The sequence below is a fragment of the Bos indicus genome, chromosome 25 (genome assembly GCF_029378745.1).
Source record: "Bos indicus isolate NIAB-ARS_2022 breed Sahiwal x Tharparkar chromosome 25, NIAB-ARS_B.indTharparkar_mat_pri_1.0, whole genome shotgun sequence".
NCBI lineage: Eukaryota > Metazoa > Chordata > Mammalia > Artiodactyla > Bovidae > Bos > Bos indicus.
This window is the reverse complement of record NC_091784.1, coordinates 22,421,364-22,445,239: the sequence shown is the minus strand read 5'-3', so window position 1 is coordinate 22,445,239 and position 23,876 is coordinate 22,421,364. Positions and strand designations below refer to the sequence as shown.

The 23,876-nt window shown below is 45.1% G+C and overlaps 1 protein-coding gene across 5 annotated transcripts in view; it reads left to right on the top strand.

Moving 5' to 3' along the window:
- The first annotated feature begins 15,226 nt into the window (after nt 1-15,226).
- Nucleotides 15,227-23,876, top strand: part of ERN2 (endoplasmic reticulum to nucleus signaling 2) — a 25,201-nt gene continuing 16,551 nt past the window's right edge. For 2 of the 5 annotated variants that reach the window (XM_070779809.1, XM_070779808.1), the window contains exons 1-6: nt 15,228-15,392; nt 17,605-17,710; nt 18,049-18,082; nt 18,308-18,380; nt 23,430-23,502; nt 23,642-23,749. In XM_070779809.1, the coding sequence (XP_070635910.1) occupies nt 15,309-15,392; nt 17,605-17,710; nt 18,049-18,082; nt 18,308-18,380; nt 23,430-23,502; nt 23,642-23,749 (478 nt within the window). In that variant the 5' untranslated portion in view covers nt 15,228-15,308. Of the gene's footprint in view, nt 15,393-17,601; nt 17,711-18,048; nt 18,083-18,307; nt 18,381-23,429; nt 23,503-23,641; nt 23,750-23,876 lie in introns of those variants that run through there. The other 3 variants (XM_070779810.1, XM_019987913.2, XM_070779811.1) reach the window with 3 other exon arrangements.

Sequence of the window (23,876 nt, the reverse complement as noted above, 5' to 3'; positions counted from 1 at the left end):
TCACACAAATGCACTAGTGGTTCCTCCCTCAGCACAAGAAGGCGTGAAGCAGAGAATTCAGCATACTGTCTCCTCTGACCATGCAATTCTTCCATGCTAAGAATTAAGGGAAACAGACTCTCATAACCAGGACAATAGGCTACTTTTAGGCAGGAAATTCAGTTCCTAAGTCAACACGGAATTCAAAAATCAAGTACAGACAAAATTATCTATTACCATGAAACTCCATAGATGTGGTTTTTGTCTATGACCTTGTTTGATAAGTACAACTAGGTGAATGATATTTGTCATAAGATGAGTAAGGAAAAAAAGAGTGCTATACACTCTGGTGGATTATCTTCCTTGTCTCATGACAACACCACTTAAAGTATTATTTTCCCTCTTTTTTAGGTATATAATTGGATTCAAAGAAGTTAAGTAACACGCGCTTGATTCAACTGCAGTAGATCAGAATCTCAACTCTTCCAAGCGTCTCCTTTCACATGGAAAGCTCAGGTAAACCACAAAAGCTAGGCACTGGACATGATTCATGCCTTGAGATGTTAGATAATGTTATGAAATCATCACAATTAGCAAGACGTTTAAAAACTAAGCATCTAATTCAACTGGAGTCTCATGAAGATAAATGCAAGTTAAAACTACCCTGCTGCTGCTGCTGCTGCTACTAAGTCGCTTCAGTTGTGTCCGACTCTGTATGACCCTAGAGATGGCAGCCCACCAGGCTCCACCATCCCTGGAATTCTCCAGGCAAGAACACTGGAGTGGGTTGCCATTTCCTTCTCCAATGCATGAAAGGGAAAAGTGAAAGTGAAGTCATTCAGTCATGCCTGACTCTTAGCGACCCCATGGACTGCAGCCCACCAGGCTTCTCCATCCATGGGATTTTCCAGGCAAGAGTACTGGAGTGGGTTGCCATTGCCTTCTCCGAAACTACCCTGAGATACATTCATTTTTGAGATTGGAAAAAATCCAAAAGTTGGTTAAACTCTGTGAGACTATAGGGAGTATCCCACAGAAATTGGGTGTGTTGTTTGGCATAACCTCTGTGAAGATTATGAAGGTACTACCTATCAAAGTTATAAATTGTACACTCCTGGCCCAGCAATCCAACATCTAAAAATTCACCCTACAAATACATTTGCACACTTGTAAAATAGCACATACACAAGGTTATTTGATGCAGCATTGTTTTTCCCAGAAAAAAAAATAACCCTGGAAACCACCCAAGTATCCATCAGATTAATAAGTTACAGGACTCTGAAACACAATGAAACTGTAAAAAAACAAATGTACTTCCAACAAACATTTATAGAGAGATCACCAAGATAGAGCAAGTTAAGAAAGTAAGTTGCAAAACAACATGTCTCATTGTGAATAAACATGTTATCTTTTCTGTAAAAATATGAAAGAATCCAAAAAGATATGTGCATATATATATTCATATTTGGGCTTCCCAGGTAGCTAGCTCCATGGTAAAGAATCTGCCTGCCAATGCAAGAGATGCAGGTTTGATCCCTGGGTCGGGAAGATCCAGAGAAGGAAATGGCACCCCACTCCCAGTATACTTGCCTGGGAAATCCCATGGACAGAGGAGACTGGCTCCACACTACAGCCCGTGGGGTCATGAAGAGTCAGACGTGACTTAGCAACTAAACAACAACAATATATTCACGTTTGCATAAGTAAATCCTGAAGACATCGAAGAAACTAATCAAAGCAGTGACTTGGAAGGTGGGAAGACACAGAGCAACTTAGATGGGTGGGTACTGGCTGAAGGGGGACTTTTCACTTTTACCTTTTTATCTGGTTAGAATGTGTTCCCTGTTCCAATATTTAACTGCAAGTTTTTAAAATTTCAATGTAAAAAGGAAAAAGAGTCTAGCATCCAGAACATGAAGACAAACCTCTACAGTCTGAGTGCAAAGTATTTCATGCCAGGATATGAACAAAACATTATTCTTAAAGTGCCCTAATGCTTTAATCCATGATTTTTTTGAAACTCAGATTAATTATGCTGAATAAAAGAAGCCAGACTCCCAAAAATAGAATGGATGTTGTGTGATGCCATTTATATTAAACTCCAGAAACTGCACACTAATCTGTGGTGTGCAAATCAGGGGGTCGGAGATCAGAGAGGGTGGAAAGGAGCATCACAAAGAGACACGAGGACACTTTGGGGTGTGAGGGTGATTGGTGGTGGTTTCGTGGGTGTTCAGTTCAGTTCAGTTGCTCAGTCATGTCCCACTCTTTGTGACCCCATGAATTGCAGCATGCGAGGCCTCACTGTCCATCACCGACTCCCGGAGTTCACTCAGACTCACGTCCATCGAGTCAGTGATGCCATCCAGCCATCTCATCCTCTGTCGTCCCCTTCTCCTCCTGCCCCCAATCCCTCCCAGCATCAGAGTCTTTACCAATGAGTCAACTCTTCGCATCAGGTGGCCAAAGTATTGGAGTTTCAGCTTTAGCATCAGTCCTTTCAAAGAACACCCTGGACTGATCTCCTTTAGAATGGACTGGTTGGATCTCCTTGCAGTCCAAGGGACTCTCAAGAGTCTTCTCCAACACCACAGTTCAAAAGCATCAATTCTTTGGCACTCAGCCTTCTTCCCAGTCCAACTCTCACATCCATACATGACCACAGGAAAAATCATAGCCTTGACTAGACGAACCTTTGTTGGCAAAGTAATGTCTCTGCTTTTGAATATGCTATCTAGGTTGGTCATAACTTTCCTTCCAAGGAGCAACCATCTTTTAATTTCATGACTGCAGTCACCATCTGTAGTGATTTTTGAGCCCCCCAAAATAAAGTCTGACACTGTTTCCACTGTTTCCCCATCTATTTCCCATGAAGTGATAGAACCGAATGCCATGATCTTCGTTTTCTGATTTGAGTTTTAAGCCAACTTAAAAGTTGAGCTTTAAGCCAACTTTTTCACTCTCCTCTTTCACTTTCATCAAGAGGCTTTTTAGTTCCTCTTCACTTTCTGCCATAAGGGTGGTGTCATCTGCATATCTGAGGTTATTTATATTTCTCCTGGCAATCTTGATTCCAGCTTGTGCGTCTTCCAGCCCAGCGTTTCTCATGATGTACTCTGCATATAAGTTAAATAAGCAGAGTGACAATATACAGCCTTTACATACTCCTTTTCCTATTTGGAACCAGTCTGTTGTTCCATGGCCAGTTCTAACTGTTGCTTCCTGACCTGCATACAAATTTCTCAAGAGGCAGGTCAGGTGGTCTGGTATTCCCATTTCTTTCAGAATTTTCCACATTTTATTGTGATCCACACAGTCAAAGGCTTTGGCATAGTCAATAAAGCAGAAATAGATGTTTTTCTGGAACTCCCTAGCTTTTTTGATGATCCAGCAGATGTTGGTAATTTGATCTCTGGTTCCTTTGCCTTTTCTAAAACCAGCTTGAACATCTGGAAGTTCACGGTTCATGTATTGCTGAAGCCTGGCCTGGAGAATTATGTCAAAACCTGTAAAATTTTTCCAGTAGTCATGTATGGATGTGAGAGTTGGACTATAAAGAAAGCTGAGTGCCAAAGAATTGATGCTTTTGAACTGTGGTGTTGGAGAAAACTCTTGAGAGTCCCTTGGACTGCAAGGAGATCCAACCAGTCAATCATAAAGGAAATCAGTCCTGAATATTCATTGAAAGGACTGATGCTGAAGCTGAAGCTCCAATACTTTACAGCTGATACAAAGAGACTATTTATTACAAAAGACCCTGATGCTGGGAAAGATTGAAGGCAGGAGGAGAAGGGGATGACAGAGGATGAGATGGTTAGATGGCATCAGTGGTTAGATGGCATCAGTGACTCGATGGACATGAGTTTGAGCAAGCTCTGGGTGTTGGTGATGGACAGAGAAGCCTGGCATGCTGCAGTCCATGGGGGTCACAAAGAGTCAAACACAACTGAGCAACTGAACTGAACCTAACTGAATAAAATTGTGTGCTTTTAACATGTGCAATTTATGGTCAATTACATCTTAAAAATATTTATTTATTTTACTGCATAGAGTCTTAGTTGTGGCAGGCAGGATCTTCGTGGAGTCATGCAAGATCTTTCCTGGCGGCACGTGGACTCTCTAGTTGTGGCCTGCAGGCTCCAGAGCACTCCATGTCAGTAGCTGCAGCACACAGGCTTAGTTGCTCTGGGGAATCCGGGATCTCAGTTCCCTAATCAGGTATTGAACCTGTGTCCCCTGCATTGCAAGGCAGATTCTTAACCACTGGGCCACCAGGGAAGTCCCTGTTCAATTACATCTTAATAAAGCATTTTTAAAAGTTGTTTTCACCATTTTTCTCTATTTTTAATTTCAGTTTTGTTATATTTTATAGTATGTACAATTCTTCTATAAGGACAGGAGTTATGTATATAATTATCAATAATTTTACATATATTTGAGAGTGCATATTCAAAAACTTCCTCACTGAGAGAACCGCATGATCACAGATGCATGGGGGAATGACTGTTTAAAGCCAGGGTTAAACCCAACTACAGTGGCAAAGCCCTCACTTTTAACCGCTACACTCTACTGCCCCCTGCTGTTCGTCGGTGCTGTAGCCACCCTTAACCCACTCCAGTATTCTTGTCTGGAGAATTCCATGGACAGAGAAGCCTGGCGGGTTACAGTCCATGGCATCGCAAAGAGTCGGACACGACTAAGTGACTAGAGCAGCTACCAACATGTTAATGACCAGGAAAGATGACTCCAGGGGCAAAGAATTTTTATCAAAACTCTATCTATAACCAAACTCTTCTAAATCACACAGACACACATATACATACGCAAGTGCACATACACACAAACATATACAGTGCATACATATATACACACACACACACATATACAAATACACACACACAAACATATATACACAAGTATATGCACATACACATATACACGCTCACACATATACATATATACACACGTGTACCCACATATACATGTACACACACACATACACACATATATGCACGTACACATATACACGCTCACACATATACATATATACCCACATGTATCCACATATACATGTACACACTCACACATATACCTATATACACAAGTATATGCACATACACAAATACACATCACACATATACACACTTGTACCCACATACACATATACACAAATACACGTACACACACATATACATATATACACACATATATACACGTACACATATACACGCTCACGCATATACATATATACACGTGTACCCACATACACATATACACAAATACACATACACAAACATATACATATATACACACATATATGCACGTACACATATATACGCTCACACATATACATGTATACACACGTGTCCCCACATATACATACATACACGTGTACCCACATACACATATACACGCTCACACATATACATATATACACACGTGTCCCCACATATACATATATACATGTGTACCCACATACACATATACACACTCACACAAATACATAATACACACGTATATGCACAAACACATATACACACTCACACGTATACATATATACACATATATGCACATCCACGTATACACACTCATATATATACATACAAAACCCTCACATGTATACCCATGCATACACATATACACCCATACACACACACATCAAGAAGCAGTACCAGATCTCTCTACCACACCAGCCTCAAGGGAGATGAAAGAGGAACTATTCAAAGCTATGAACAAGAAAAACAAAAGTGAAATAATCTTGCCAAAGTCTGAGCTTCAAAACACTTCCACTGGGAGGATGGGGGTGGAGAGGGGTCTTGGGCTCCCCTCGAGGCCAGCCCCCTTTCTCCTTTCTCAGGACCACTCAAAGACTGAAAACCAAGCCTCTTGTCAGGCAAGGGGGCAAGAAAAGGTAACTATGAAAATCAATCCTATAGGTGCTTGAAAAAGAGACCTGGGGTGAGGGAAGGAAAGAAATAGGTGAAGGAGAGAAAGAGATTCAAACTTACAGATGCAAAATAAGTGAGTCCCGGGTATGAAATGTACAGTGTGTCTAGTCAAGAACTATGTAATATCCTGTATGTGGCCAGCACGCCTCACACTCAGTGTCTTTACTACTGTCGTGTTGCTCTCCGCTTTCCCTTCTCATTCCTCTCAGTTCCAGTCCTGATGGCTGGAAGGACTTACTCAGGGGTTTCATTTCCTCTTCAGGAGGCAGCTTGGACCGTGTGGATCCATCAACACCTCCAGGATCAAGTTATTTATTTCAACCAGCATCTTACCTGCCTCACTTTTTCAAAGTTCTAGAAGTCAGTAGGTTCCAGAAGGATATCTCATGACACCCCAAAATTTAGAAAACACAAGCAAATATGAGAACCTAAACTGACTACAGCAGCAGCTTAAAATCAAATCACTGACTCCTTCCTAAGGTAGCATTTTCCAACCCCAAAGCAGAGGAGCCTGGTGGGCTACAGTCCACGGGGTCGCAAAAAGTCGGACACGACTGAGTGACTAAGCACACACACAGCCCACTTGAGCTGGGAGCTTGCCCTCAAAAAGTGCTACTACTCCCAAAGACTGAACATCCAGGGAATCTTAGGTAGGGTCAGAGCTTAGAGAAGGGGGTCACTGAGGGAATCTCGTGCAGGGAAACCTGTCAGGGAGTGAGAAAGAGGATAAGGCCTGAGAAGAGGTGAAGCAAAGATGTGGTCTGTTGGTGGGGAGGGGCGGAGCATAAGTAATACTGCAGAATGGTCCCTCCTTGAGGCCAGGAGGGCAACAGAGAGCTGAGGGGTGGGGTGACTTTCCAGAGAGGCAGCTCCCAGGAGTCCAGAGCGATGCTCTGGAGAAGGAAGACAGCTGTGATCTGTAAACAGCCACCGCTCGCTGCTTTAGGGAAGCAGCAGTGGGACATCACAGTGTCTGCTACACAAGACAACGTCTTCTGACCCCACAAGTAGATACTGCTCAGCAGCATGGTGCTCAGCAAACCTTGAGTGGAGACTGCAAAGGTTTGTTTTTTGCTGGGAATGGGGTTTTCTTTTACAGTATTATTAGATTTTCTTAAGGAAATTAAACAAAACTACTATGAATGAGACCCATCACACTTTGACCATAAGAGCGTAGAGCTAGCTTTTCTGTTTGTTTTTAACTTTTTATTGAAGTATCAGCAGTGGTGTGCTGATAAAATTTTAACAACCGGCTCTCTAAATGTAGTTCTGACGTGTACCTTGGTTGATACTCTTGTTTACACGAACAACAAGGAAGAGGGAAATGAAGCAGCAAAGACCTGTTTCGTAACTTCGCTCAGTCTTCTTTGCTGAACCAGATAATACACTTCAAATAGGAAGAATATTTCCTTGATTTCTTTTACACTATTCACAGACGCAGAACAGCTTCAAATTTAACATGCTTTGTGAACATTTTCTTTCTAGGCAATCCACAGAACAATAAAGCAAGCCCTGGTTTAGCGCATCTGCTGATTTCCATGGTGTAAATACTCCAGCTATGGATGACTACAAGCTGCTAATGTGATGTTCATGACAGTGGAGCTGCGCCGATTCGATGCGGGTAGCAACCATTATGTAGTAGTTCCACCATACACATACCAAAGTTGTAAATAATCTCAAGGGCAGAGAGAACAGTAGAATAGTTAGGAAGTGATGAGTTCTGAGTATTTATTGTATTTGTCAAAAAATATATATTTCATTGTAAGTTAATATAATTTCATTTTTTACAATGGCTGTGATTAACTGACAACTCTGAAAATTCTGGAAAATGTAACAGTCTGCTCTCATGAACGGACTCCAGCCCACCTATGAAATACGCACAAAGAAGCGTGCAACCAGTACCCATGAAAAGAAAGAATACACAGCACAATCGGATCTCCAGGAGACTCCCTCGGCCCTCCTTATTGCCACTGGACTCCTTTCCCCAGAAGCCTCGGTGGATCGCCAACAGCCTGACTTTCAACCACTGGATCTGTTTGCTTGCGTTGTAGGTTGGTGTTTTTGTTCAGTTGCTAAATCATGTCTGACTCTTTGCGACCCCATGGACTGCAGCACACCAGGCTTCCCTGTCCTTGAATATCTCCTGGAGTTTGCTCAAACTCACGTCCTTTGAGTCGGAGAAGCCATCCAACCATCTAGTCCTCTGTCGTCCCCTTCTCCTCCTGCCTTCAATCTTTCCCAGAATCAAGGTCTTTTCTAATGAGTCTGCTCTTCACATCAGGTGGCCAAAGTACTGGAGCTTCAACTTCAGCATCAATTCATTTCAACTTCCAATGAATATTCAGGATTGATTTCCTTTAGGATTGATTGGTTTGATCTCCTTGCAGTCCAAGAGACTCTCAAGAGTCTTCTCCAGCACCACAGTTTGAAAGCATCAATTCTTTGGTGCTCAGTCTTCTTTATGGTCTATTACATCCATACATGACTACAAGAAAAACCATAGCTATGACTATACGGACCTTTGTTGGCAAAGTAATGTCTCTGCTTTTTAAAATGCCGTCTAGGTTTTTCATAGCTTTTCTTCCAAGGAGGAAACATCTTTTAATTTCATGGCTTCAGTCACCATCTGCAGTGATTTTAGAGCCCAAGAAAAGAAAGTCTGTCACTGTTTGCATTGCAGGTTACACTAATGGAATTGTAAGCCTGCAGTTTGAAATGTTACCACTAGAGGACTCTCGTGAGGCCCAGACAGAATGCCCTGCCTGCAGGACTTCGAAAGCTCCTTCCAAACCCAGTCCCCTGGCACTTACTCACCTCTCTCCACTAAGAGGACCTTCTGTTACTCACAACCCAGGGTGGGAGGAAATAGAGAAACAACTGAGTGATAAATCTGAGCATTGGTAAGTTTCTGGAGAACATCTGGGGCCACAAACGTCCCAGGGGGTATGTAGGGACCAAGTTCTGGCCAAGGAGTCCCAAATGGGGCTTTGTCCTCGAACCCTAGTGTGGTCTGCCAGTGAGCCAGTGGGCAAATGAACGAGGACTGCTTCCTCCTGGGTCATCACTGAGCCAGCTGACCAGGTGAACCCGTGGGAAAGCAGGTCAAGAGAACAGGGGAAAGGAAGTATAACAGAGTTGAAGTTCACAGGGAGTGGGACAAAGCTAGGTTTGAATCACTGCCTCTTCACTCACTAGGTTTTTAAACTTGGGTGGATTTTACTTCACCTCTCTGATACTTAGTTTGCTCATCTACAGAACAGGAACGATAAAACCCTCCTTGCTGCTCAGTTGAAGACTAGGTAAGATACTATATATGAAGCAAGGAAAGGGTCATGTGTTTTTTTCAGAAGTACTATTTTCAGTATCAGAATGAAAAGGAGACTTCTGTTTTGTTTGTGAACGTTATGCACAGAACTGAGTGTGGAAATATGGGGATTAAAATTGCTCTGAATAATATACAAACAGCTATTTCATTTGTGCAAGGAGTTAAATGCACATTAAAATGTCTACACACATTCCACATATATACATCTACTTTTACATAAAAGGGATAGATACATGATATTTTTCAATCAGCTTTAATTTTTTTTTCTTTTTTGCTGGTTTTACCTCTTTCTTAGTATAACATACTATCTCTAGCATATCACATAATCCTTGTTAGCAAACCAATATATTGCATTCTGTGTTATTATCCATATTCATATAAGATAATTTACATATATATACATATATATGGCTTTACAAAAATAGGTTCCTGTAATGCTCTTTCTGCACCTTGCTATTCTTTCTTTTTTAGACTTTTTATTTTGTATTGGAGTATAGCCAGTTAACAATACTGAGATAGATTCAAGTGGACAGCAAAGGGACTCGGCCATACATATACATGTATCCATTCTACCCCAAACTCCCCTCCCATCCAGGCTGCCGCATAACCTTGAGCAGAGTTTCCTGTGTTATACAGTGCTATACAATAGATCCTTGGTGGTTATCCATTTAAAATATAGCAGTGTGTACACGTTGATCCCAAACTCCCTAACTACCCTTCCCCCCCTGTATCTTGTTATTCTTAATACAACTCATAAAAATCTTTTTGAGTTAATAAATACACTCTACCATTTTTTTAATGGCTGCATAATACTCCAAAGTATAGATGTTCTGTAACTAGGTCAGCTAAATCTCAGTTAAAGGCTACTCGCTTGGCTTCTATACTTGTTTGTACTAAGAACAGTGGTCCAATAAGCCCCCTTATACTGCTACCATCATAAACCTTTTAAACTATATTTTAAAATAATTTTATATAAAGATCTTTTGTTTTTATGGGAAAGATCCTGAGAATGGGTTTTTCAGGTCAAAGGGATTATGCAATTCTTATTTTAAACAATTGTCTCCAGATTGCATCGCAAAAAAGTCTGTTACAATTTATATTTCCGCCAACGCCATATGAGAGCATGTTCTTCTCCAAATCCCTGGCAGTAGTCAGCTTTGCCTTCTTATTTTTGTTTGTTTGAGGATTTTCTTTTTATTGTGGACATTTTCAAACATCTTGAAACCAAATAAAATAGCATAATGAGCCCCCCAAATATTCACAACTCAGCTTCAGCAATTATCAACATTCTGCCATTACTATAGCTTTCTTTATAATTTTTGCAAATTTATGGACATAAAGTGATATAATTGCTACTTTTAAAAAATCTTGTTTTTGCATTTCTCTAACTGCTAGTGTTTCTGAGCACATTTTTCACATGTTTGGAGTTCATCTTATGTAAGTGCCTATTTGTTGCATTTGTATATTTCTTGGTTGTTTTCTTCTTGTCAATGTATAGGAGCAGTTTGTATTATAGATGTTAATCTTTGTATTCTGTGTTGCCAATATTTTTGATGTTTGTTTATAATATCTTTTGCCTTTCTAAGGATTTTAAATTTTTTATATATTTTAAGTGTATGTTTTGTTTTCTTTTACAGCATTTATATTTTCTATATCACAAAAGAAACTTACCCACCACCACTACCAAATGTAAGCTGGTACAACCACTTTGGAAAGTTGTTTGGCAGAATCTATTGAAGAGGAACATTTAGATATCCTATGACCTAGAAGTTCTGTTCCTAAGTATATACACAACAGAAATGTGTAGATGTGGTCACCCAAAGACGTGTGCAAGAATATTCATAGCACTTCATCATAGCCAAAAGCCGATAGGGAGAAAAAGTGGTAATGCTGGTCAACATTAGAATAGACAAATAAATTGTGGTATGTTCATATAATGTAACACTATACAGCAATGAGAATGAACTACAACTACACTTGATGACTTGGACAATCTCACAAAAATAGTATCGAAAAAGAAACCAGGGAATTCCCTGGCAGTCCAGAGGTTAGTATTCCTAGCTTCCACTGCAGGGGGAACTGGGTTCAATCCCTGGTCAGAGAACTAAGATCCTGCAAGCCATGCAGCATGGCCAAAAAAAAAGAAAAGAAAAAGAAACCAGACATAGAAGAGAATATATGGTATGATTCCCTTTATATAAATATCAAAACTAAGGAAACTAACGTATGGTGGTAGAAGTCAGGGTGGAGGTTACTCTTAGAACGGGGTATAAGGGACTTTGTGGTGTTGCTGGTCACAGTCTGTTTCTTGGTCTGTGTACGGGTTAAACGCATGTGTTCACTTTATGAGCTATGACTTGCACACTTTTCTCTAAGTATGAAGTATTTCAGTAGAAAGTTGACAAGATCCACTTGAAAACCTGCACACAGATCTTTACAGCAGCTTTGTTCATAATTGCCAAGGCCTGGAAGCAACCAAGATGTCTTTCCACGGGTAAAAGGACAAATAAACTGTGGTACATCTAGACGAAGGAATGTTATTCAGCACTAAAAAGAAATGAGCTATCAAACCATGAGAAGATGTAAGGAAATGTAAATGCATATTACTACATGAGAAAAGTCTATCTGAAAATGAATGCTACATACTGTATGATTCCAACTGTATGACATCCTGGAAAAAGCAAAACTATGGAGACAGTAAAAATATCAGAGGTTGCCAGGGATTGTGGGGAGGTGAGAGAGAAATGAATAGGCGGAGCGCAGAAGACTTTTAGTGCAGTGAAAATATACTTTAACAGTGGACGCATGTCACTATCCATTTGTCCAAGCTCATAGAATATATAAGCAAGTGTCAACTCTAAACTGTGGACTTTGAGTGATAATGATGGGTCAATGTAGGTTTATCACTTTTACCATTTTAGTGGAGGATGTTAATAATGGGAACAGCTATACAATTGTAAGGGTAAGAAGTATATGGGAAATCTCTGGACCTTCTCTTCAATTTTGCTATTAACCTAAAACTGCTGTAAAAAATAAAATCTATTTTTCAAAAAAGAGTGAAAAAAATTTACTGTCTTCCTGATGGATAATTATGCCATGGCATTTATTACATTTTCCAATGAATTAAAATATTATCTTTATCATTTATTAAATTCCCACATATGCTGATATATATTTCTGGATTCTCTATTTGATCCCATTGGCGTATTTTTGTATTTGTCAATTCCTGTGCTGAAATTATATTGATAACTCTAATTTTACAGTATGTTCTGATATCTGGTAAGACAAGCCCCCCTTCTTATTACTCTTCATTGCCACACTTCTCTTGACTATTCTCAAGCATTATTCTTATATATAATCTCTATTTTAGCCCAGTTTTAAAGACCATGAAATAGATTTAATATAGCAATAATAGAATTTCATTATACTTACAATTTAATTTAGAGAATGGATATTTTAATCATTTTAAACCTTCCCATACAGTCATATCTTTTTATTTATTCACATTTTGTTTTATAGGCTTCATAAGATTTTACAGTTTTCATATAGTTACTGTACCTTTCTAGTTAAATTTATTCCTAAGGACTTCCTTCTTACTGCTATCAGGATTGGAATATTTTTCCATTACTAACCGTGTTTCCTCCATTCTTTTGCTAGAATGGAGGAAGGCTATTGGTTTATGTATGTGTCCAGAAGCAGAGCACAAACCGAGGTGTGGTGAATAAATGTTCACTTTGTGCCAAGTGGAAGAAATTCATTTCCATCTGGGTTTTCCCAGCTTTTCTCCAGGATGGGTTTAAATTCAGTAGAGTCGACACAGTGCCAGGAAGTGAGAGGGTACCGAGTCCTTGTCCCAGCCGCCATCCCCCGAGACAGCCACGGTCTCCTTGCGTCCTGTCTCTTATCCTTACTGGCCTGTGCTGCATTGTCCCTTTTCTTTCTGAAAAGTCTTTCCGCCTCCTTCTCTGTCTCTCTCCCTCTTCCTCCCTCCGGCATTTAGAAAACTCCTCCCCCACCACCTCCACATCGGGCTTCCCCTTCCCAGGTGGCTCAGTGGTAAAGAATCCATCCATCTGCCAATGCAGGAGACGCAGGACACGCGTGCTCAATCCCTGGGTCAGGAAGATTCCCTGGAGGAGGAAATGGTAACCCACTCCAGTGTTCTTGCCTGGAAAATTCCATGGACAGAGGAGCCTGGCAGTCTACAGTCCATGGGGTCGCAAAGAGTCGGACATGACTGAGCACACACACGCCCACACCTCTGTATCACACACTAGGCAGTGGGAACCGCCCTAGCGCCCCCTCTGCCCAGACACAGCACGAACCATTTCCATCCAGGAATTAAGACACAGATCCCCTTGCACTTGGATCCCAAGTGTCTATGTGGGGTCCTGTCCTTGAGTGAAGGGGCTACAGAGTGATCCCCCTTTCCCAGAGGCCTGCAGCATCTTCTCATCCCTTGCTCCTCCTTCCTCTTCGTGTCTGGAGACTCTGCTCTACTCTCATTGTTCATTCTCTTAAATCTAGGTTCATGCCACGAGTTACAGAAATACTCAAAAGGTAAAAGAAGCTTCTTTTTCTCTCTTTCTGCTTCCTCAACCCTTCTCTGAGGCAATAGAGTCAGGGCAGCCTCATTCAAACAGGAGAAGGGCTGTCAGGGGAAAAAGAAGCTCTGGTGGGGAAAACACATATTTCAACACAGTACCCACCAGACATATAGGCACAGGGAAAAAAACACTGGGGGAAATAAAAACAGAATGTTAACAGAGATGCTGTGCTTCCGAGAGGTGAAAACATGAATGAGTTTTCTAATTTATATATTTTTTAAAATTTTGCTAAGTTTGTAGAATGTGTTACTTATATCATCACATACACAAATTACCTAAACCAGTTCACTTGTTTGTGTTCTATGTAAATCAAATTTATCGCATGAGAAAGTCCTACGAACCCAAGCATAATTAAGAAACACAATGAGCATTTTAAAACAGATGTACAGAGTACAAAATATAAAGCATAAAGGCAGGCTCACTCACTGGCTCAGTAGCTTGTGTTGGTTTCTAGAATAACAACCACTTTTGTTATGAAGTTGTTTATTATGCTGATTTGGGGGTCTTGGACCAGCTAAGCATGAGGGAGTAACCAAGTGAACCAAAGGATTCATGATGTACCTATTTCTAAAAGAAGTTTTGCACCATGAGGCAGTTGGGTTTTCCAAAGCTAACCATGTTGATGGTTAGAGGATGTCTTAGATCTGGTAGGTTCTTAAAAACAAAGCCAGAGACAGGAATTCTTGCTCAAGTGCTGGGGATGGGGAAACTATATGAGAAGGCAGTGTGGGATACCCATGGGATTTCCCAGGCAAGAATATTGGAGTGGGTTGCCATTTCCTTTTCCAAGGGATCTGTGCGACCCAGGGATCTAACCCACATCTCCTGCAGTGCAGGTGGATTCTTTACTCCTGAGCCAACAGGGAGGCCCATCTAACGCTTAGGAATCTGTAAGTATTGTAAAAACAGGGACTTTATCTTTCCTGCTTCCCAGGCTGAGATTACATATTTAATTTAATTAATTTAACGTAATAAATATTTATTGAACGAGTAATTGATTTGTATTTCATCATCTCTCAGTAGAGGCCTCTAGCATAGTAACAATCAGCACAGGCTCTGAGGTCAGGCATCTGAGTTCGAGTCCGAGTTCTGAGCCTCAGCTTTTACCTTGGAAGTGCCGTGAAGAGTCAGTGAGTTAATGACGGATGTAAAAGCACTTGGTACAATACTTGGCAGGTGGGAAATTCTCCATAAGGGCCTCCGTTGGGAAAATGCCTTTCCCAGGAAAGCTCGGAGCCATCCCTCGCGGGGTGTCCGGGGCTTGCGGGGGTGAGTGCGATGGGAAGGGCAAGGGAAGGAGGGAAACAGCCGCTGAGGTTGCGTCCTGGCCCGAGCACCCAGCTGGCCCAGCCTGGGGCGGAGTCTCCTCCGGGCGGGCGCGGGGGCCGGGCGGTTCCCCGGAGGCACCGAGGGACCGGGCCAGCCGAGCGGCGGCCGTCTACGCGGGCTATGGCGAGCGCGGCCCGGCGGTCCGGCCCGTGGCCCCGGCTCCTGCTACAGCTCGCGGCGCTCCTCGGGACGCTCAGGCCCCAGGTGAGAAGCGGGCGGCCGCGGAGCCTCCAAGCTCCGGTCGGGGGCGCAGGCGTCCGGGGGTGCGGCGGGGCCACAGGGGGCGCCTCGCCCTCCCCCGGGTCCGGGTGGCCCCAAGTCAGCCCCTAGCCGGAGAAAACCTCCTCGTCTGGGGGAGTTGTCGGTTGCTCCACGAGCTGCAGAGGGGACCCAGCATCCCGCCCCTCCTGCGGCGTAGGGGTGTGGGGAGAGGGAACAGACCGAGGGAGGGGGCCCTCGCTTTCCTGCCAGGCCTCTTAAAACTTCTGGAACCTGGCTTCCTTGGAACTTGAAAGGTTCCCTGTGGAGAAGTGCGCCCACACACCGATTTTTACAAATTCAGGGGGATCACAGCGCTCCCCCTTACCAGTGACTGGACCCCGAACTTACAACCTCTGGGATAAGTAAGCTGGACTTATGGGAATCTGGTTCAACCGTGCCGGGAGCGGAAAAGTCCAGTCTTACAGAAATGCAGTGAGAGGGAAAAGCCAGGACTACAACCCAGGAGTCTAACCTATAACCCCCAGAACAGTTATTGGGCTCCCAGAAGCAACTGTGCCCAAGTGGCTCAGATGGTAAAGAATCTGTCTGCAACGTGGGAGACCCAGGTTTGATCCCTGGGTGGGGAAGATCTCCTGGAGAAGGGAATGGCAACCCACTCCGGTCTTTTTGCTAGGAGAATTCCATGGACAGAGGATCCTGGAGGGCTACAGTTCATGGGGTCACAGAGAGTCAGGCACCACTAGCAACTAACACACACACACACACACACACACACACACACGCAACTGCTCGTGCCACCCCAGGCCCACTTCCAGCTTGAGACCCACCCCATGGTTGCCATCTAGGAATCTGAACACAGTGTGGCCAGATTGGGTGTTTCCAGGGAAAAAAAATGAGAAAAAAAGCTAGAAATGACAAAAATTAGAAACTTGACTTTTTAAGTGAAATCTTTCCAATTTTTAGAAATTGGTAGCTAACTGTAGACAAAATTTTAAACCCCCTGATGGTCAAACAAAACTTGACTGTGGACTCAGTCTGCAGCTTCTTGCCCAGGACAGTCTCCCTCCTGCCATGTGGCAGATCACAAAACAGGGCAGAAAAAGAGAGGGCTCAGAGGCAGCTTCCTGACTCTACTCCAAAACCATTGGCTTGCCCCCAAACCTGAGAGTCCGGGGGCAGGATGTGGCCTTTGCAGAGGTGCGGCAGGGCCACCCGGATGTTAGAGTTCCTGCTAGGAGCTCAGCCCCACCCTGTTTGCTCAAGGAAGGGCTGGAGCAGGTGAGTTAGCCCAGTGGGGGCCAGCCTCCCTACCATGGCCACCCCCAGCCTTGGTCCAGGGGGCCCCCTGCAGGCTGGCACCAAAAGTAGCTGGGCCGGTTTGGGGGGCGGGGGTGCAGAATGGGTCTTCCCCAGAGAGGCAGACAGTGAAGCCAAGGAGAAAGGGACCAGGTGCTGGAACCAGAGAGATGGTGGTTCAAGTCCCAGTCCTGCCATTTATCTGTGTGGCTTTAGGCTGATTACCTAACTTTTCTGAGCCTTAGTCTCCTTCACCTGTACAGTGCTAAGAATAATAGCACCTCTTTCTGGACTCCTGTGGTGATCCAGTGCTGAAGACTCTGTGCTCCCAACGGCGGGGGGCCTGGGTTCGATTCCTGATCAGAGAACTAGATCCTGCATGCCAAACCAAGAGCCCTCAAGTGAAAGTGAATGTGTTAGTCACTCGTGTCCAACTCTTTGCGACCCCATGGACTATAATCTTCCAGGCTCCTCTGTCTATGGAATTCTCCAGGCAAGAATACTGGAGTGGGTTGCCGTTTCCTTCTCCAGGAGATCTTTCTGACCCAGGGGTTGAATCTGAGTCTCCTGCATTGTAGGCAGATTCTTTACTGTCTGAGCCACCAGGGAAGATCTCATGCTACAGCTAAAATCCAGCTAAGCCAAATAAAATTTTTTAATAAAAGCATCAGTCTCTTAGGGAAGCTGTAAGAGCCACTGATGTCCTTTTGTAAAGGAGCCAGGCTCCCAGCTCCCACTGTCGCCCCTCTCTAGGGTCTTGGAGATCAGGAGGTGGAGCCAACAGCTTTCCCAATCATCCATCCTTCTTTCTGTTTCCCTCTGGGGGACAGGGAGTCCCTGCCTGGAACAAGGACTAGGGTGGTCCCAGGCCTCTCAGAAGGCTTTGTTTCCACTGCAGGTTCAGAGCTTCACGCCAGAGAACCTCCTGTTTGTGTCCACCCTGGATGGAAGTCTCCACGCCCTGAGCAAGCAGACAGGAGACTTGAAGTGGACGCTGAAAGATGGTAAGAAGGGCTGCCACTCCTTGGACCTCGAGCTGGGGGAGGTCATCTCAGGATAAGAGCATGGGGTCTCGAATCCAATACTCAGGTGTCTTCAGTCAGCTTTACCATTTACCCAGGCTGTGTGGCCTTGGAAAAGTCACTTCACCTCTCTGAGCCTCAAGTCCTCACCTGTAAAATAGGGCCAAGGGTAACGACCCTACCTACAGGAGAGGTATTACATTACGCTCATGACAAAATGCTCGGTTGGTGTCCGGCACACGGTAAGTACCAATGTGAGGTATGCCTTTCAACGGAGAGTCTGGAGGGGACTGCTCATGGTCGTGTTCTTGTCCCTGCAGAGCCCATCATCCAGGGGCCAACGTACGTCACAGAGTAAGTGGACTGGGCTCTCTCAGGGCATGGACAGCTGGGAGATGAGGAAGCCAGGGTTGCCTGGAGGGGCATGTGGGCTGGAAGGAAGGGAAGAAATTCGGGTCTGGAGCTCTGTGGCGCCTCCTGTCGGGGGTGGGCTCCTACTGGCAGGGAAGTTGGAGGGAAGGGGCCCTCTTGGAATCAGGGGGCGTGAACGAACCTTCCCCCCATTCCTCTGCCCCACAGGACTGTCTTTCTCTCAGACCCAGCTGATGGCAGCCTGTACATCTTGGGGACCCAGAAGCAACAAGGATTAATGGTGTGTTTCGTACTGTGCTTGGATGGGCGAGGATCAGGACTTCTGTTACCCAGGGCACCGAGGGGGCTGTAGGGCCAGAATCTGAGTGTCCTGTGGAGGATGAAGTCTGAGAGCACTATGGCGAGGCTGTCTGGAGGCTGTCTGTTGAGGTTGGGAGTTGGGGGGTGACTCTGGCTGTATCTGTACAGCAGGCTGACTGTCAGGTCTCTGAGAGTGTCAGGAGCTTCTCCAGGGGCTCTGAGGGTTTTTAGGGGAAAGCTATGTATTAGTTGTTTAGTTGCTGTCATGTCCTACTCTTTGCAACATTGTGGACTGCAGCCCACCAGGCTCCTCTGTCCATGGGATTCTCCAGGCAAGAGTACTGGAGTGGGTCACCACGCCCTTCTCCAGGGGATCCTCCCTACCCAGGGGTCGAACCTGCATCTCCTGCAATGGCCAATGGATTCTTTACTGCTGGGAAGCCCATGTATCAGTTACTTTTTGCTAAATAACACATCGCCCCAAAACTCAAACTTCAAATGCAGACAGTTTATTTAACTCATTTTCGTGGGATGACATTTGAGGCTGGACTCAGCTGGGCGGTCTTGCTCAAGCATCTATGGTCAGCTGTCGGTCAGCTGGCTCTTTTTCTGAAAGCTGGTTGGTAGTTGGCTGGCTTTGGACAGGGGCCCCTGGCCCAGGGGTCTCTCATCTTTAAGCAGACAAGCCTGGACTTGTTCACATGGTATCAACAAGGGAATCAGAAGCAGCAGGAGGGGGCAAGGCCAGGGCATGAGCAGTTTTCAAGCTTTGCTTATTCTCTTATCCCTTACTATCCACAGAGGATCAGTTCCAGGTCAAGCTCCCACCACCAAAATCAGAGGGTGCTCAAATCCTTTGTGTAAAACGGCACAGTATTTGCATATAACCTAAAGGTATCCTCCCGTATACTTTAACCCATCTTAGATTACTTATAAGACCTAATACAATGTAAATGTCATGTAAGCAGTTGCCAGGTGTGCAGCAAAGTCAAGTGTTGCTTTTTGGAACTTTCTGAAGCTTTTTTTTTTTTTCCCCAAAAAAATATTTTCAATCTGCAATTGGTTGAATCTGTGGGTGTGGAACCCCTGGATAGGGAGGCTGTCTGTATCACATTCGCTAATGTCTCATCAGCCAAAGCTGGTCACGTGGCCAAGCGCAGAGGCCGGCAGTGTCAGAGCTCTGACTGTGCCATGGGAGGCCTGCCAGGACGGGCTTACTCTGTGATTAGGAAACTGAGTTGATAAGAGATGTTGGTGTGTTCATGGTGTGTCCCACAGGCAGGCCCCAGCAAATAGACAGCACCCTCCTACTGGAGAGCTTAAGGACGTTTTATTAATGGGGTTACTTACAAAGATGGGGGCCTAGTGTTGTTGTTGTTCAGTCGTGTCTGACTCTTCGCGACCCCATGGACTGCAGCACTCCAGGCTTCTCTGTCCCTCGCCATCTCTCCAAAACGTCTCCCGAAGTTTGCCCCAATAGTACTGGAGTGGGTTGCCATGCCCTCTTCCAGGGGATCTTCCCAACCCAGGGATAGAACCCAGGTCTCCCTCATTGCAGGTAGATTCTTTATTGTCTGAGCCACCAGAGAAGTCCAAGAATCTGGAATGGGTAGCCCTGCCTATCCCTTCTCCAGGGGATCTTCCCGACCTAGGAGCTGAACTGGGGTATCCTTCTTTGCAAGCAAATTCTTTATCAGCTGAGCTACCCACGGGGCCGAGGGTAGGAGACCGGAAGGCAGGGTGCCAAGTGCTATGGCCCGTACCGTGGGGTGCTATTTATCAGCTCTAAGACGGTGGGGGGAGCAGTTATCACTACCTGGAGCTGGAAGGGCTTAGGGGAGAGGACCACGTGACAGGAGGCCTTTGGGGGAGAGGCACAGCCAGCCCACGATGACTCTGGGAGAGGAGCCCAGGGAACCCTCCCCCTGTCCCTGCCCCTTCCCTTATCCCAGCCCCACTGGAAGCCAGAGCACAGGGCAGCCACTGATGGGATCCACACAAGTGTGTCTCCCAGGAGAGAGGCAGAAAGCAGACCTCCTGTTCATCCAGCTGTGTGTCCGCCGTCGGGTCTCATGGGGCAGGTGTGGCTGTTGGTGACATCACTCCCCTGCATCTGGGATAAAGTCCAGTTGTCCCAACAAAGCACATCAGGACCAGCTCACTCCTGCAGCATCTTCACTCACCCACAGGCACCTATGTGCACACACACGTGCACACACTCACACTGATTAATTTCTTGAATATGCCAGCTCTGGGGCTTCACCCAGATTTTCCCCATAGGGTTCCAGACTGCCTGGGTTCCAGCTTGCTGCAGTAACAGCACACACATCCCCGTGGATCCACAGGGCTTGCTATCTTGCTCACACCATGTGACTCACGTGGATCCTCGGGGGCTCTGTCCACTATGGTCTCTTGCAGACCCAGGCTGTCAGATGCTCCGTCTCAACCTGGGCTTCTCCCGCAGCAAAGAGTTTGGAAAGTGACATGGTTTCTTCTGCACCCTCCCTTCGGCTAAATTGGGTTTCATGGCTGTGCCCACTTTAAGCACAAAAGTCGGGTAATCTCACCAGGAGCCCAGAAGGAGAACCAGAATATTTGTGAAACATGCTCCCCTTCCCCATGCTGGTTCCTATTCATCCCCCAAGGCCCAATTTAAAACCCAAACTCCTTTCCAGCCCATGATCTTGCCTCCAGCTTGCCTCCACTTCCGTCTGCCCTTCTCCATCCCCACTCCCAGCGCACTGGCTGTTCCTCAAACATGCCACTTGGGCTCGTCAGTAGGTGGCCCTGCTGGTGGTCTCAGCATTCTGTCCCTCTGCCCTCCACGTGCTCCTGAGCCTCACTGCTCCCTTGGATTGAGTTCTTACTCTCTAGCCTCCCTATGTGAAATAGCGCCTCTAATCACTCTATCCTAGCTTTCTGAGTTTGTTTTAATAACAGTTACTATTACCCGGCATTGTCGTTTATGTGTTTTTGTTTGTTTATTATCATACACACCAGAAATGTAACTCTGTGCAGAAAGGCACTTGGGCCCCAGCACCCAGCTAGTAATAGGTGAAATGACTGAATGAATGAACGCACCACTGAACATCCTCCTTCAGTCCTTCCTTCCCGCCCACCTGCATCAGGTACCCTCAGCTTCTGTGCTCCCCTATCACAGCACTAACCTTACACGCCAACTGTAGGTTGTATTGCCTTCTTTTGTTGTCCGTCCTGACTCAGTACATGTTTGTGCCTGGGGCGCTATCTTCTAAGAGCTCTGTATGTGGAGTTTGGGGATTTTTTTGTTTCACTTTGATATAATTTCAAACCTAAGGGAAAAAAATGCAAGGATAGTACAGAGCAATTGTTTATTCCCTTTGCCCAGCTGCATCGATTTTTTTTAACATCTTATCACTTTCACTTTATTATTCTCTCTTAGTAGATAGATACAGATAGATAATCTTACATGTATGTGTATATATGTGTATATATACATATATATATATGTATATAAAGGTCTTCCTTGATAGCTCAGTTGGTAAAGAATCTGCCTGCAATGCAGGAGACCCTGGTTCGATTCCTGGGTCGGGAAGATCAGGTGGAGAGGGATAGGCTACCCACTCCAGTATTCTTGGGCTTCCCTTGTGGCTCAGCTGGTAAAGAATCTGCCTGCAATGTGGGACACCCGGGTTTTATCCCTGGGTTGGAAATATCCCCTGGAGAAGGGAAAGGCTACCCACTCCAGTATTCTGGCCTGGAGAATTCCATGGACTGTCAATGGGATTGCAAAGAATCGGACATGACTGAGTGACTTGCACTTTCACTTTCATATATATAAAATTTGTATTATTCTATCTTAATAGATAGATATAGATAGATAATATTAAACATGTATATATAATTTATATTATTCTATCTTAATAGATATAGATAGATAATATTCCACATGTGTTTACCTATAGATATAGACAGATACTATTACATGTGTATATATAAAATTTCTTTTTCTGAACTCTTTGAGAAAGAGTTGCAGACATTCTGCCCCTTTATTCCTAAAGCATCATTGTGTATTCCTAAACAAGGACTTTCTCCTATACAACCTGAGTGTAAATTCTCAAAATCAGGAGATTTAACATTGAGGCAATAGGGTTATCTAATCCACATCCATATTAATGTTTCACTTTTAAAAGACTTTACTTAATCAATTATTTGTTTTTGGCTGTGTGGCAAGCGGGGGCTACTCTCTAGTTGCATCTCACAGGCTCCAGAGCACTCAGGCTCAGCTGTTACAGTGTACGGGCTTGGTTACTGTGGAGAATGTGGGATCTTCCCAGAGCAGGGATCAAACCCATATCCTCTGCATGGGCAGATGGATTCTTAACCACTGGACCACCAGAGAAGTCCTGCATTAATTTTGTCAAGTGGCCCAACGGTGTGCTTTATTGTCCAGAACTTGAACTAAGACCACCCCTTGCATCTGGTCCTCATGTCTCTTGAAAGAGAAAGTATCAGTCGCTAAGTTGTGTCCGACTCTTTGCAACCCCATGGACTGTAGCCCGTCAGCTCCTCTGTCCATGGGATTTCCCAGGCAAGAATATTGAAGCAGGTTGCCATGCCCTTCTCCAGGGGATATTCCTGACCCAGGGATCAAAGCTGAGTCTCCTGCATTGCAGGCAGATTCTCTACCATCTGAGCCACCAAGGAGGCCAGCCTTGTCTCCCGGGTGTCTCTTAATCTGGCACAGTTATCCAGCATCTCCAAGGCCATGATGGCCGCTGAAATTTTAAAGTCTCAGCGAGTGTTTCTGAGGTTGTTAGTCCAGGAGTGCATGATCAGGTGGCATCTTGGTGCTGGGGGTGGGATTTACTGCAGCTCCTTCAGAGGTCGTGTAGCAGAGTGGTTAATTGTGCAGGTTCTGGAAGCTGGCTCTGCTACTTACAGCTGTGTGACATTAGCCAAGTGACTCAGCCTCTCGGGAAATGGATATGATCATCGTTGTGCCCAGCGAATAGGTTGCATGTGTTTCTCTGCTCTTCCTGCTCCCCAGAGGCTGCCCTTCACCATCCCTGAGCTGGTTCACGCCTCCCCATGTCGCAGCTCTGATGGCGTCTTCTACACAGGTAAGCATCCCTCCAGCCTGGGGTCCTAGTCCAGCAGGGATAGGACCGAGGTCCAGCCAGGCCAGCGGGGCATGGCGCGGACAGGCTGCATGCCCTATCTATCCCATCTAGAGAGCGGGCACCCTTTCTACCTCCACAGGCCGGAAGCAGGATGCCTGGTTTGTGGTGGACCCTGAGTCAGGGAAGACGCAGATGACACTGACCACAGAGCGACCCTCTACCCCCCGCCTCTACATCGGCCGGACGCGTGAGTCAGACCCCAGCTGCTCCCCATGCTCGGGACAGCCCCCGCTTTGGCTCTGCCCAGGCCTGGCAGTTGCTCTCCACGCTGAGTTCAAGCCAGTCAATCACTCTGTCAGTCAACAAACTTGTCA